The 16,657-nt window shown below is 35.0% G+C and overlaps 1 protein-coding gene across 2 annotated transcripts in view; it reads left to right on the forward strand.

Moving 5' to 3' along the window:
- Window positions 1-545: 545 nt before the first annotated feature.
- LOC111043828 (vesicular glutamate transporter 1-like) overlaps window positions 546-16,657 on the forward strand; it is a 120,313-nt gene continuing 104,201 nt past the window's right edge. Inside the window, exons 1-2 of one of the 2 annotated variants that reach the window (XM_039428521.1) lie at window positions 546-621; window positions 9,698-9,819. In XM_039428521.1, the coding sequence (XP_039284455.1) occupies window positions 9,761-9,819 (59 nt within the window). In that variant the 5' untranslated portion in view covers window positions 546-621; window positions 9,698-9,760. Of the gene's footprint in view, window positions 622-1,346; window positions 1,555-9,697; window positions 9,820-16,657 lie in introns of those variants that run through there. The other variant, XM_039428522.1, reaches the window with a different exon arrangement.

Below are 16,657 nucleotides of genomic sequence, written 5' to 3' on the forward strand. Positions count from 1 at the left end.
GAAACGAATGCTTGCGTTAATTGGAATAATTTCATTTAAAATTTTTGTTGAAAGTGAGGAATTTGTAGGCTTTGCGTTATTACTATCATATATAGAGTATCCAGTATAAACTACTAATGAGAAAATAATATAAAAGAATGGATAATGATTAAAAATTGGAAAAAACTCTTCTGAATATTAGCGACTTGGCTTTTACAAACCCTTTCTGTATTTCCTCGTTAACAGGGTCTCTACTCGACTGTGAGAGACAATGATAGAGTGAGAATGCTTGTGAGAGAGTGTGTGAGAGAGGGTGGGTAGAATCAAACCACCTTCACGGGTCGATGCAGTGGTCTTGGCGGGGGGTGGGGGAGAAGCGAGGGGGTCCCAGAATGCGGTCCCCAAAATCTCGGCTTGTCCCCTTCCTTGTCGAGTGGAAAGTTCACCCCCTCCCACCCCACTGATACATTGCGCAACACTTTCCGAGCAGCGTCCTGATTGGCCACAATGTAACAGCGAATGGAGACTCGGTCGGCCAATGGCAGGCCTCGCTCACAACACCCTCACAGCGCAGGCGCCAAACCCGGGAAAGTCAGCTCGGGCTGAGTCCTTTCAACCCTGGCGCCAAATGCTCACTGCAAGGTAATTCTCCGCATTTTCTCTGCTATATTTCAAAATTTTCATTCAATTATTATCATTTCTTGGCTTATTTTTTCCGATTAGCGCGCACTCTATTATGTGCTCATAAATATAGGTTCCATATTTCGTTGTTTTCCTTCATTTAAGCATGTTACCAGAGGTTTATTTGCGAGGGATTCTGTAAAGTTCATACTCAATTTCAAAAAATCAATATAATTGTCAATTCAAAACATTAAAAAGTCCACTTTTGTTGCATTAAACATATTTCTTAACTTATTTACAATTTTTGCTTGATTTTCAGAATATTGTAAGTTTAACCCAGTAATTAGAGTAATTATAAAAGTCCAGTTCATATTATATTTAATACTCGAAATTGTACTCGAATTTATTCCACTTCCTTTCTCCCCTGATTATTGTTTTTAATTTGAATTTGATGATTCTGTATCACATAATTTAGTGTGGAGCTGGAAAAATAGAAAATTGATAAAGAAAATAAAAAGTTTTAAAAACTTAATAGCATAATCAATAACTCATAGCAAATTTGTCTCGTATCATATTCAATGTGGAGTCAATCAGTTTGTAAGTTGTAATTAATCAATAGAATCCATTATTTGGAATGAATGAGAATTTAATCAATGAAATATGTTATGCAATTCGCGATACTTCAAATGAAATATAATTATTTTTTCTTTATAAATTTTGAAATTGAGTTTGAAGAGCAACTTCAATCACTTCTTTTGATTTTAGACTTGTAATAAATTCATTGGCATAATACAGTAAAGACTCTGCCATGATAGTTTTTGAACCTATTCAATTCGAGAAGTAATCATCAGGAATTCATTTCAAATCTTGTGATTGTAAGTTACGGGTGATTGAGAACTATGCTTCCAATCACAGATCGTTCAATATCATCGGGAGTGAAATAGTTTTCTTCAGGTATATTAATCAATTCTTATCATTAAAATAGCTATTGGTTGAGTTTCATCAAATCATTGCTTGTGTCAAATAATCTATTTAGTTCTTGATTTTTTACAAATATTTTTATGCACAGTACTTTTCAAAATGTAAATTTAATGCATGGACATCATATTCTATGGGGTCTAACCATAAAATGAATTCTCAAATATGAGAATATCAATGAGATATCATTTTTTGTTATTCAGAAAGAATGAGGCGTGCTTCTGATTCTCTCTAGTATGAATGAAAACTATATAGGTTGTATATTCAAATCTAATAATTATTATAAGTATAATAAGTATATTCTTTAAGTGATTTTAATTCAATGAAGTTGAACACTCTTACATGTATGGAAACTTTATAATAATTATTTAAAATAAAGTATAAAGTAATTATTACTAAGCGAAAATCCAAATAAAATGCTGTAAATCACCCCGTTGACTTCTGCTACCGCACATGTTGACAACAGGGTAAATAGCCATATGGAAATTCGATGAGCGCTATAAAGTATAAAGTAATAATATCCCAGAAGTTGGTTGATCTACAATTTCTATAAGATCTTCCATACATGAAAACTCTTTTCAAGTTCTAAATGAACTGACTCTATAACTTAAAAACATTTTGAATTCATCAATCCATTCAAATACAGGTTATCCCAGTCAGATTTTGAAATGAACAGTACCTGAATAATAAATTTATCAACGATATGTCTAGTTGATGTGTGGTACTTGTGAAAATTTTAGCCTTCATGATTAAAACCTTCATTTGTGTTGGGTAGACTCCATATTCCATATTATCGAGCCGATTGATCATTTTTACTTTACTAGTGTTATACGTAATGGTAATACTAACGTAAAGTGACAGAAAATTTTATTATTATCCCGAGATCCGTCTTCAGAATCATAGTAAAAGACAAATAGCCCAGTCAATATAGACATAAAAAGGGAGGTGTGCTTGCAATTTATATTGTAGTTCTGATTTTTCAATATATTATTTGGGTACATAAGAGAAGTCCAGAACCAATTTCTTCATGCAAAATTTCCTTGTGCTAGATACATAGTGGCCCAAAAATCTCGTATTTTCAGCTCATTTTCCAGTTTTCAGCTATTTCTGCCAATAACCGTGATCGGACAGAAAAATTTGCTCTCGCTTTTTTTTAGATTATAAAATCTTGAATAAAATGAGATCATTTGGAACTCTCTATTTCCAATGAGTACTGAGTTATGATATTTCAAAAATTAGTGAAATTTGAGGAAAAAATCAATTTTGATGAATTTAAGTTTTTGATCAACAATATCTTCCGATTGTTAACATTTAGATGTATAATTCCCTCTAGGCGTATTTTTGTTCTCTACAATCTGTAGTGCGCTCTACTCGTATAGATATCCAGGTACACCTGACAACAATGCTCCTTGTATTGTGAAAAACATCTAATTTTCAGCTTCAAACATCATCACCAACTACATTGTCCTCACATTGATATTTCGCACAATGACATAAGTTCATGAGATTATGTTCTATGAGAATCACCCGTTACATGTACTTCATTTCAGTATTTCCTAGTTGGGAGGCGCGCTTAAGGACACCTCAAGGATCAAAATTTCAAACACTTATAACTTTTGACACAATACACAGATTTCATCGTCTTAAACTTCATTCTTCTCGGCTCGTCAAGGCGGTCCAAAATCATGCATCATAAGTCAAATTCGGTCGGAGAATGGAAAATTTATTGTTGAGTGTTCTTAAGCCCATATTCCAATACACTAAAAATGGCCAAATACACAAAGAGCAATTCTTCCTGTGCCAGATTAAAAACTTCCTCCCAGGTGTTTCCTTCAAATAGTATACACGTATCATCAGCAAAAGCTATTACTCTTCCTCTTATCTTAATTGAACATAGCTCATTTGCATATGCCAAATACAGAATTGGCCCAAGAACTGTTCCTTGGGGAATCCCAAACTTCATCGTTCCCTCTGAACTGAGATGTTCTTCAACTTTGACTTTTTGACGCCGGTCACAGAGGTATGATCTAAACCATGCTAGAGGAACTCCTCTAATTCCCATGGCTTCTAATTTCTTCAGCAGCAAACTGTGATTAACAGTGTCAAAAGCTTTTGCTAGGTCCAGGAACACTGTTGCACATTTTTTGTTATTTTCTAGCTTATCTGTGACAAAATTTGACAATTCTAATACCGCATCTTCTGTACTCCTCCCCTCACGAAAACCAAATTGATTCCTAGATAGTAAGTTGTTTTTTTCCATGTAATTCACAAGACGTTTCTTTACCAGTTTTTCCAAAATCTTAGAAATATTGCTTATAAGTGAAATAGGCCTGTAATTGGTGGCATTTGTTTTGTCGCCTCCTTTATGTAATGGTCTAACACATGTCTCTTTCATAGCTTTTGGAAAAATTCCTTTTGACAGACTTAAATTAAATATGTGAATTAATGGTTTTACAATTACATTTTTTATCGACTTCAATGTTCTATTATTGATTCCATCAAGTCCTGGAGCACTGTCATTTCGCAAACTACCAATAGCTTCAAGAAGCTCATCTTCAGTTACTGGGTGAAAGTAGATGGAGTGTAGAGTTCTTGTAACAGGTTTATATTGGGATATGATTTGGTCTAGTGGTTTTCTTAAGGAATCTATTATTGTATCCGCCATTTCTTCACCTACATTTGTGAAAAGTTATTCATGTGGTTGAGCACAGTTTCTGGATTTTCCTTTAGATTGAAAATCCTATCAACTATTTTAATAGCATTCAATTTCATTTTTGTTTTTGATTTAGAGTCAGTAGCATCTTTGATTACTTTCCACATTTTTTTATTATCCTTTCCAGCTTCATACAATTTCTCTCTATAGTATTGGTCCCTTGTTTCATGAATTAAAGCTGTGAGTGTATTCCTATACCGACGATAGAAGTTGGTTAAGTTAATGTTGTTGGGTCTTCCTTTCTTCTTTTGTTGAGAAGATTTCTGGTTCTTATTGCTGCTACTATACCTCTGGTGATCCATGGTTTGATGGGTTTGTACTTCTTCTGCCGCCGATGCTGCTTGATATTATTTTGTATATGTTGTCTCAGAGTTGATAAGAAGGTGTCATAAGATGTATCTGGATTATTATCTTCTAAAACATGAATCCACTCCTCATTCAGCAGTTCATTCTTCAAGCTATTAATGTCTATTTTCTCGTTTATTTCATGTGTTCCAGTTTCATTTGCACTATTTCTCGAAATATGTTGCACTCCTAGAATTGTGGTGAAGTGGTCAGTTATTGTTGATTCATAAATGATTGGAAAAAGATTATCTCTGGAGTTGGTAGCAATGTGATCTATGCAAGATGCAGTTTCTGTTGTAGTTCTGGTTGCTTGTTTAATGCAGAGTCTGAGCCCATGCTCGCTTAGAAGATCGCAGTAGTCATTCAATTGATGATGTGGACGAATTTGAAGGGTGTTAATATTCATGTCTCCGGCACATATGACTTGTTGCCCTCTTAATTCATTCAGGATCGATTCCAAGTCACTCAGGAAATCTGTAATATCATTGAATTAATCATGAGTGTATAATTATTTGAAAATTTCATCAACTTACTACTTATCTAATAATTGGTGAAATCAAAAAAGCTTACCAGGATAGACAAACATTTTAGGAATGGATATTTAGAAGATGGCGTTTTGTGAACTCCTAGATTAATGACCGAGCGAAGTGAGGTCTAAGATTCAAGTCGACGGTTTGGCATTTCTCCTAATGTTTAAATGTTTATATATTTATATGTTGCGCATTTACGGCGAAACGCGGTAATAGATTTTCATGAAATTTGACTGGTATGTTCCTTTTTAAATTGCGCGTCGACGTATATACAAGGTTTTTGGAAATTTCGCATTTCAAGGATAATATAAAGGGAAAAAGGAGCCTCCTTCATACGTCAATATTAGAGTGAAAATCAGACTATTGAATAAATTATTCATCATAAAAATCAGCTGTCGAGTTGACTATAAATTGCATGCCATGACGCATGCAATTCAATATCTCAATGTAACTTGGTAAAAAAATTAGCAGCTGTGTAGACTATAAATTGCATGCCTCATTGAATGCAATTTTATGCACTATTAAATAGGATGCAAAGAACTTATAACAGCTCGTCTGGGTGCCTAGATGTCTTCTGGTTTTCTCGCGCTAAATTCCGGAAAGAGTTATATGATAATTAAATCTTGTGTAAGCATGATCTGATCAGATAAATAGTTAGTGTATCAGTGTGGATGTGCTTATGGTTTGGGACGTCGTTATAACTGCGCGAGGTCTACTGTTCACAGAACTACTAGTAAATATCAATAATTATACATTGAAAATGTATGACATTGAAAATATGACTTGATTTTGGGGTCTAACCATGAAATGAATTCTCAAATATGAGAATGTCAATGAGATATCATTTTTTGTCATTCAGAAAGAATGAGGTGTGCTTCTGATTCTCTCTAGTTTGAATGAAAACTAAATAGGTTGTATATTCAAATCTAAGAAAGTGATTTAAATTGAATGAAGTTGAACACTTTTACATGTATGGAAACTTTATAATAATTATTTTAAATAGAGTATAAAGTATTTATTATTGAGCGAAAATCCAAATTAAATGCTGTGAATCACACCGTTGACTTCTGCTACCGCACATATTGACAACAGGGTAAACAGCCATATTTAATGGAAATTCGATGAGCGCTATGAAGTATAAAGTAATAATATCCCAGAAGTTGGTTGATCTACAATTTCAATAAGATCTTCCATCCATGAAAACTCTTTTCAAGATCTAAATGAACTGACTCTATAACTTAAAAACATTTTGAATTCATCAATCCATCCAAATACAGGTTATCCCAGTTAGATTTTGAAATGGACAGTACCTAAATAAAAAAAAATATCAACAATATACCTAGTTAGTGTGTGGTACTTGTGAAAATTTTAGCCTTCATGATTAAAACCTTCATTTTTGTTGGGTAGACTTCATATTCCATATTATCGAGCCGATTGATCATTTTTACTTTACTAGCGTTATACGTAATGGTAATACTAACGTAAAGTGACAGAAAATTTTATTATTATCCCGAGATCCGTCTTCAGAATCATAGTAAAAGACAAATAGTCCAGTCAATATAGACATAAAAATTGAGGTGTGCTTGCAATTTATATTGTAGTTCTGACTTTTCAATATATTATTTGGGTACATAAGAGAAGTCCAGAACCAATTTCTTCATGCAAAATTTCCTTGTGCTAGATACAGAGTGGCCCAAAAAACTCGTATTTTCAGCTCATTTTCCAGTTTTCAGCTATTTCTGCCAATAACCGTGATCGGACGGAAAAATTCGCTCTCGCCTTTTTTTAGATTATAAAATCTTGAATAAAATGAGATCATTTGGAACTCTCTATCTCCAATGAGTATTGAGTTATGATTTTTCAAAAATTAGTGAAATTTGAGGAAAAAATCAATTTTGATGAATTTAAGTTTTTGATCAACAATATCTTCCGATTGTAAACATTTAGATGTATAATTCAAAGTCACTCTGGGCGTATTTTTGTTCTCTACAATCTGTAGTGCGCTCTTCCTCGTATAGATTTCCAGGTACACCTGACAACAATGCTCCTTGTATTGTGAAAAACATCTAATTTTCAGCTTCAAACATCATCACCAACTACATTGTCCTCACATTGATATTTCGCACAATGACATAAGTTCATGAGATTATGTTCTATGAGAATCACCCGTTACATGTACTTCATTTCAGTATTTCCTAGTTGGGAGGCGCGCTTAAGGACACCTCAAGGATCAAAATTTCAAACACTTATAACTTTTGACACAATACACAGATTTCATCGTCTTAAACTTCATTCTTCTCGGCTCGTCAAGGCGGTCCAAAATCATGCATCATAAGTCAAATTCGGTCGGAGAATGGAAAATTTATTGTTGAGTGTTCTTAAGCCCATATTCCAATACACTAAAAATGGCCAAATACACAAAGAGCAAATTTCTCTGTCTGATCACGATAACTGGCAGAAATAGCTGAAAACTGAAAAATTAGCCGAAAATACGAGGTTTTTGGGCCACCCTGTATCTAGCACGAGGAGATTTTGCATGGAGAAATTGGTTCTGGACTCCTCTCATGTACCCAAATAATATATTGAAAAATCAGAACTACAATATAAATTGCAAGCACACCCCCTTTTTATGTCTATATTGACTGGACTATTTGTCTTTCACTCTGTATCTAGCACGAGGAGATTTTGCATGAAGAAATTGGTTCTGGACTCCTCTTATGTACCCAAATAATATATTAAAAAATCAGAACTGCAATATAAATTGCATGCACCAATGTATATAGTGACTGGACTAAAAGTAGTACATAGTACTGTACTACAGTATCCCGAATATTGAAGGCGTAGGTTATGCAACTTTCATAGCAAGGAGTAGTAAAATGCAACCCTCCAAGCACTGATAGCTGATAGCTGCGAAATCGAATCTAACCACCTTAAACCTCCGTAAACAAAGCTGTAGTGCATGACAGGTGGATGATGGTAACTTCAGCACAGGTAGGGTTCCTACACCAATAGAAACAATAGCTGATATAGATCAGCTGAAATCCTCAAATCTTTATTAGTGTAGGAGCCCAACCTGTGCTGACGTCACCTGAATGCACTATGGCTTTGTTTACAGAGGTAGTGATCTAACTAGAACCATTTAATAACCAATCTAGTGTTGTTACTCCATACTAAAACTATAAAGATAGATTTCCAAGTATCAGTATCAGTGTTCTACTTGTCAGGTACAGTTAAAATATTATTCCCATGAGTATTTTTAATGGGACTATTCCCACTAAGCCCGGCCTAGCGGGTATCAATGAGAATATAATATTATGGAAATAATATTTTCACTGTACCGGACACATACACTAAAACTGATATGTGGAAATCCACCTCAAAGCTACACGAGTAGATAGCTTCTAGACAAACTCAATTCTCAAAAATCAGTTATTCATTAAAATTGTTAACCATTTAAAATTGGAGCTATGAGAAACACCTACTAGAAACTCCAGTCAACTGATAATACAAATCAACTGACTACACAATCCCAACTATTCGTTAGGCTATTTAGACTTATTCATCATATCCTACTTTCTCGATGATTACTACTATTGATGATGCAAGTTATGATGGAACTGGAAACTAATAACTGAATCAAATATAACCAATCACACGCAAGCCCTCATCTCATGTAAAATAATATAGCCGCAATTTCTTTGAACGAGTACATTTCAAATATACCTTCTAATATTATGCTTGAGGATAAATTCGATTCGAGGGAATCAAGAAAATTTAATAGCAATAATTTTTTTAGATGGATTATAAATTGAAATCACTCTATTATAGCGAATTAAAATTTGCATGTGTAATCATGACATGATTACTTGATCATGACATGATCTAAAATCCATGAGTTCCAGAATTCGAACCCATGAGACAATCCGGCATCAGTCTATGAACAGGTTGATCTAGCTGGACCAATGTATTTCGAAATTACTTAATTATTGGTTAACACGGTCACCATTTGCAAAGAGCTGCAATATCCCTAAAAAATTGATAGCTGTTTCCCTAAAAAATTGATAGATGTTTCCCTAAGAAATTGATAGCTGTTTCTATTTACGAGAAAAAACTCAGAACTTCATCTTTCTCATTATAGGCAACAAAATGTTGTAAGTGGACTTGGTAGACTTTGCAGGCTTTGTAGAGGGCTCTGAGAGTGTCACAATATGAGAGAACATTGATTTTGATGTTGGTTCATTTATAATTTGATCGTAATAGCCTTTCACTTATGGAAGTTTTTCTATGAATTTCTATCTAGTACAGTATTTTGCCTTTATGAAGTGTGAGATCGCTAACACCGTTGAAATCCAGCCAACTTTGAATACACAATTCCACATGATTCCCACAAATATGTCTTCAATTCTCAATTCTGTTGAGTCAGCGTCCATTTCCTGTTTCATTTTCTCATTATTTCTCTCATCACACTACTTCAAGGAGTTTGTCGTTTTTCTCATTTTTCATTGCTTTTTCATTGTTTGTTGATTGGCAGGTGAGCTCCAGAGAATGGGAGAAAAGTGACCCTTGACCTGTAGTGCGGAGTGGTGACCTCACAATGTTAGGATTTCCAGCCCTTACCATCCTCAAGGATAAAGCACAATCACTCTTTGGCCGGTGAGTAATAATACATTTACTCAATAATTTATTTTATATTATTTAATTCCCATCTGACTCATAATTGTTCTACTAGTAGTATAGTACGCATCATATGCCACAACTGTTTAAGAGTAAATCACGAAAGTACAATGTTTTGATAATAAACTGGAACATTTCAATACTCTGCCTTCGGTGCAAACATTCATTCATTCATTTATTTATTGTGTGAAACACTATAAACGTGATACAATTATGACATTGGAGGAAAAACTAGGCTGAGCCTGTACTATTTCTCTCCAAAAATGTTAATGTTGTCCAAAATGTAAGGTTATGTAATCACACACTGCTTTTATCACTTGATTTTCGGTCCAGGAATAATGATTTGAAAATTTTTAATTTTTAAGGTTGATTTTATAGGTACTCTAAGGGACGGTTTCCGAGCTCGGGATTTAGCTAAGTCCTAGACTTCAAACAGCTGGAGTCGGAAAATTGGCTTTCCAAAACGGGACGTAGTCGCAGCTTTTATAACAGTAGTCGTAGTTTTTATTTTTTAATTTCTATAATTGGAAACGATTTTCCTTGACGAGATTAGGCATTACTGAATAATTCAAAATAGCTGAAACTTTACACTATTTTCTCTTTATTTTATCTTGTTTTCAATTTTCTAGCTTTTCGAAATTTAATTCAAACGTGACTATGACAATGACTGCGACTACGCCCCGTTTTGGAAAACCAATTTTCTGACTCCAGCTGTTTAAAGTCTAGGACTTAGCTAGACTAAACCAGCCCTAAATGAATCACAGTATGTATCACGATAAATTAAAAACTCAAGAAATAGTGCATTTATTTGAAAAATTTGAATACAAAATCAAAAAACTACTCACTATTAGTAAAAAAAAACTTATCCAATATAATATTAAGCCTTGGTAAATTTGCAATATTAAGTTTAATACACTTATGCATGTCCTCATGTGAAACTTATTCATGTTTGAGCGATAATCTTTCTCAAAAGGATTTGTGAGAATGTAGTTTTAAAAGTTTCATAGTGATAATTATTGGTATGTTAGACATGTTTGAACTATTATTTCTGTATTTCACAGCTTCATCCTACCTAGTTTCAATGAAAATTTGACCAATTGAATTTAATGAATCCCAAGTCTTGTATATCCACTTACACGATAAGAGTGTTGTGTAAAAATAGGAGGAGGTGAACGGAGGCAGAGGAGAAACCACGAAATAAATTATATTTTCCTGGCTGGAGGCATTGTACGCTTTAAAAATCCCAGAGGCTACAATTGATTGGGCACCTCGAAAAAATGGCTGAACAGGGAATGCCCCAAAATATATGAGAGTAGATTGGAGGGAAGAAGGCAAAAAGGCAGGCTAAGGAATCGTTGGATGGATGAAGTGGTGGCGGGTATGAGATTGATGGAGGTCAGAGGTTGGAAATAGAAGGTAGTTTGGTATGGAATCAGATAGTTGAAGAGGCTAAAGCTTACGCTGAGCTGTAGAGTCGAAAATAGAAAGAAATAAGCAGATATAAACACTCATTTATTCAATGCGTATACAGCTTGATTAACTATAAATTAATTTTTCTAATAATGAATAACCAATAATGTTCCGTTAGCATCATCACTGAAATGTTACAACAACTGTTGATAGTAAGAGAAAGTGGAGATAGTAAGAGATAACGCCAGCTTTGATCACAGTTTAGGGAGCCGCAAAAGCGAGCGTTTTTTGTACAGGCAGACAAGTCGCCAGCAATTTGTGGTCACAAATCGACGAAAATCATACGCCGCTAATGGCATCTAATGTCGTCACGCTAGCAAAAAGTGCACAAAGCTAGGCCATTAGATTGCTGCATCCTCAGCCCTTTTCCATCCACCCTCTGTCACTTATCGTAGTCTACATCAACTCCCTTGCTTCCAAACATCATCATCATCACCGTCATCAGATGTCGCTGAAAGGACATTAATGGACATAACGCGCGCGCGTTCAGCCTTTTAAACAATAAACACTCATAACCCTCTCTGTAACGGGTCTTTCTATCTATTTCTCTCTCTCTCTGTCTTCTCCTCTTTTTTATATTTCTTTTGCCTTGAGCCTGTTGCAGAGAATTCGTCCAAAGTAGTCTGAATAGAAATGGCTTATTGTGATGACGGCATTGATTTGCCCAATACTCATCGACACAGCTTGGACCAACTTTACAAGTGATTCAATAAGAGTATTCATTTGATTGAAATTTTGTGTGGAAGATTCAGGATACGTTGATTAAATCAACTGTAGTCGGATAAGCAGCGTAATGATGAAAAACTGGCTTCATTTTTCAAACCTTTCTTAGTTCCTTTACATGGAGTATCATTTTTTTTACTTTCCTTGCCCTATTACCATAGGTAAGAAAAGTATTGATTTCCGTAAAAAATTAAGGTAACCCAATTTCTAAATTTCTATACGTTTCAAGGCTCCCTGAGTCCAAAAAAGTGGTTTTTGGGTATTGGTCTGTATGTGTGTGTATGAGTGTATCTGTGTACACGATATCCAATTAACGGAATGACTTGAAATTTGGAACTTAAGGTTCTTACACTATAAGGATCCGACACGAACAATTTCGATCAAATGCGATTCAAGATGGCGGCTAAAATGGCGAAAATGTTGTCAAAAACGGGGTTTTTCGCGATTTTCTCGAAAACGGCTCCAACGATTCCAATCAAATTCATACCTAGAAAAGTCATTGATAAGCTCTATCAACTGCCACAAGTCCCATATCTGTAAAACGTTCAGGAGCTCCGCCCCATCTTTGCAAAGTTTGATTTCAGATTCCCAATTATCAGGCTTCAGATACAATTCAAACAAAAAATTTCAAGTGGAAAAGATTGAGCATGAAAATCTCTACAATAAATTAATGTTCAGTAACATTTTCACCTGAAATTGAAAATAAGCTCGAAATTCATGAAAATGTGATTATTCAATCGCAAATTGTTGGCAACTGTTGATTCTATTGATAAATCATTCACTATGAAGAGAAAGCAGATCTCGTGTGTCTTCAGCGTTATTGTCCTGTCACCAGCTGGCTTAGATGTTTGACTAGTATAATTGAGATGCGCGTGAACACTAGCGTCAGGTGATCAATTTGTTCAGTAACATTGTCACCTAAAATTGAAAATAAGCTCGAAATTCGAGAAAATGTGAATATGTGATTATCCAATTGCAAACTGTTGGCAACTGTTGATTCTATTAAATGATTCACTATGAAGAGATAGCAGTCCTCGTATGTCTCCAGCGTTATTTTCCTGTCACCAGCTGGCTCAGATCTTTGTTAATAAGTAGACTTGAGATGGGCGTGAACACTAGCGTCAGGTGATCAATTCTCATAACGGCAAGGAAAGTTGTGTGAGTCCGCCACACCAGATTTTTGTGATTCAAAATCATAACTCAACAGGCGGTGTAAAACTTGAACAGTTGCTCAAGTTTATAAGGGGTTTCAAAATTTACACGCGTATATACATCAATATTATTCTCGCTGGGAAAAAATGTCAATGTAAATTGCTATTTGTGGAAAAGGTGTAACTCTGATTATGATAATTACTATGGTTGATATCCAATGATACAAGCTGTCACTACTACTAGGATGATTCCATCCTCAATTTATAATGGTTTCACAAATTGAATCTTTGCATTCATTTACAACTCAGATGTCAAGTTGAAATCGCTCTTCAGCCCTTTTTTGCTTTATCAAGTGCTGAAATGAGTATTGGGTTTGGGATCTTCATCAGCAGCAAAAGGATTCTCTGCTTAAAACTGAGTGCTCTCCTCAGAAATATCAATCACTTTTTTGGGAATCACACTTGTAGAAAATATTTCTTCTATGGTCACTCATTAATCCTCCAACAAATATCAATCACTCATCCATAAATCAGCTCCATTCATGACCTCTGTCCCCTAACGCCTTTTTAGAAGTATGAATTCCCTGTAAGACTTTCCTCTTCGACGGGGGTTTGGCAGCAATAAAATGTATATTACTTGAAGGGTGCATTTTCTGAGAGCTATTTCTTTGCACCCTCTGCGGTTTCCCGCCAACATAGTGCAACACTTCACTGACGTTTTATTTTTCACTCGCTCGAAAATTGACTGCCAAACGACGACACTATTCACGTTAATGTGACGTCACTCGACGAGAGATTCACTTTGAACTGTCAGCATCACTTCTAAATAACGTCATTGCTTATGTATTCAACCAATGCTGACAGATCAAAGTGAATCTCACACTCTAGGATTTCACTTTAGCTCCATCCTCTACAAACGAGCGTACAAAACGCCCTTTTTCATTTTCGTCGTAGGTCGCGAAGACTGGCTCGTTGCGCGTAAAAGTTACATGAGGCAGCCGACAAACACTCAAGCAAGTAGGGATCAACCCTCGCTCTCTTATTGTGTTGTGCGGTGATTGAAACATGCACAAGAATTTATACGGTTGAAAATGATTGGTTATTGTATCGAAGTATATTTTGGTTGTTGGTTTCGAAACCAGAAAAAAATATCAATATTGATTTCTCTAAATGTACGGTATCCAAATGATTTGGGTTTGAATCAAAATATGAGGTTTGATTTTAGCTTCGAGAGAATAGTAGAACAATAACTTAAAGCTTGGAATTAAATGGAATCTGGAAGAGTCGATTGATTATTATCATTTACCACAACATAAATGTCTACACACATTTCCCATTTTGTTATTGACTGACTCTACAGAAAAATTATGTGTGAGTTATGGTTAGTCTGAGTTGGTTAGTTAGTTGATTTATCTTCTACCGAATGATAAGATCAACTCATCAAGCTACTCTACATTCTGGACACACTTTTCTGTTGTCGCGGTTTTCATTCAATATCAAAATACCAAATTAGACGATTAAGACACCACATAATCTACCTTGGAATGTCACATTCCATGTAAAATATTGTTTTATTATACTATTGAAATAATTCCTACTTTATACCAAAGAGTACACAATACTCATAAGACAAAAATTCAGTTTCTCAAGTCATTCCAATAAACATTATTAAATATTCGCCTCCTTTTCAACTCGAATATGAATGAATCCTCAACACTCCGACTATGATGATTTTTTGTGGAACACTGCAATGAATCACAGCTCGCTTCGCTGCTGTGTGAGCGGTTCGCCTTATATCTGTGCTGCACAAAAGTCATCCCGCCACCGAAATCTGTGGCGTATGATGTAATCGTTGATCGATTAAGTAAGTGAGAGTAGGAGTCGCGGCGTCGAAAGAATAGCTTTGTTTGCAGAAGGGCTAGTCGAGTGGAAAGATAGGGTAGACAAAAGCGAGGGTGATGAAGTGTGTGAGAGTTAGGGAGAAGATGTCCTCTCGCTGATGGCTCATGTATCCAGTTACATCTTAATAAACTGCTTGTTCTCCGCCACTCTACTAGAAGATCTTCCTCACTCTCTGTCTTACACTATCTTTCTCTCACACTTGATCTGTCCCTTAAACTCACTCTATCTTTCTCTTTTACTCTCTCTCTCTCTGGGAGTTTGTCTCTCTCATCCTGGATACACTTAGTCGAATTCCTCTTCCACTAAAGCACTCTCTCTCTCTTTCTACTGTTTCCCTTCCTCTCACTTTTGTGTATATTTCTCTATCATCCCCCCCTCTCTTTTACTCATATCGGAGATACTTAGTCATCAGCTTTCTCATCAATGTGTTCCATGTGTCACTGTGACGTGAAAGCTTTCTCGTTTTCAAATGGCATTGATTAATGACAAATACTTTGAGAAAAGTGTCTCACCTTACGTTTGGAGCACGCCGTTCGATTGTTTGGAAACAATGGATTCTCCAATGGAAGTTTTGTTTTCAGCTTTTGCCATCTTGAAGTTTTCCCAGATTGTCAACTGAGCGTGATGTTTTACAGCCACAACATTAACTTAGTACAGTAGAACTCCAATTATCCAAATCAATGGGGACTGGACCCCATACAGTTGATGAGATATTTGGATAATTGGAGTTTCTTCGTTAAAGTGGAATTTAGTGAAAAATGTCCATGAATATATTATGGTATTATAGTATCAACTTTACTCCTGTAATTGTTACATACTTCACTGTTTAAATAAAACTTTGCAAGAAATTTTAATTATTTTTGAACATGTCTAGAAATCGCGGAAAATATCATAAAATTTGTCTAATTATTTCTAAAAGCGATTCGGATGACTGTATTATTGAAAATGTCTTTTGAAGCTCTATTTACTGGGGAAGGGTTTGATTTCATATGTCTTCCAAGTCCTATCTCAAGCATAGAGTACAAGCAGCCATAGGTGGCAATGAGCAACAGCAACTCAATAAAAACTAAAATGATAGTTTTTATTGAACTAATATGACAAGAGCACACTCACAAAAAATAACTCTCATTAAATGATAGAAGAAGAAAATCTAACATAAACTCTTCAAAGCCAATAACTTCCATAACAAAATGCGTACAGGAGAAGAAAAACTTACAGAAATCATGTGGTCACTTGGAACAACAATAAAGGCACGAAATCAATAAACTTTCTTGAATCAATAAATGAATAAAAATATGAGATAAAAGAAGAGGAAGATAATATCAATTATAACAAATAACAAAACGTCTGAATCAGTCAATAACAAATCAACTATCAAGAAATCCAGAATGATCCTTAGAAAAATAGCAAGGAAAGACCATAAGAATGACATTAATAACTACTACAGTATAAAATATATAAACATAACAAGAATTTAAAACTACTACAGTCATAACACATCATAACAATTTGGAAGAGCATTAAAAGACTTTGAGCTGGAACGACAATAATCCGGAATGATTTGGTTGTGT

Source organism: Nilaparvata lugens, chromosome 5 (assembly GCF_014356525.2).
Source record: "Nilaparvata lugens isolate BPH chromosome 5, ASM1435652v1, whole genome shotgun sequence".
Lineage (NCBI taxonomy): Eukaryota > Metazoa > Arthropoda > Insecta > Hemiptera > Delphacidae > Nilaparvata > Nilaparvata lugens.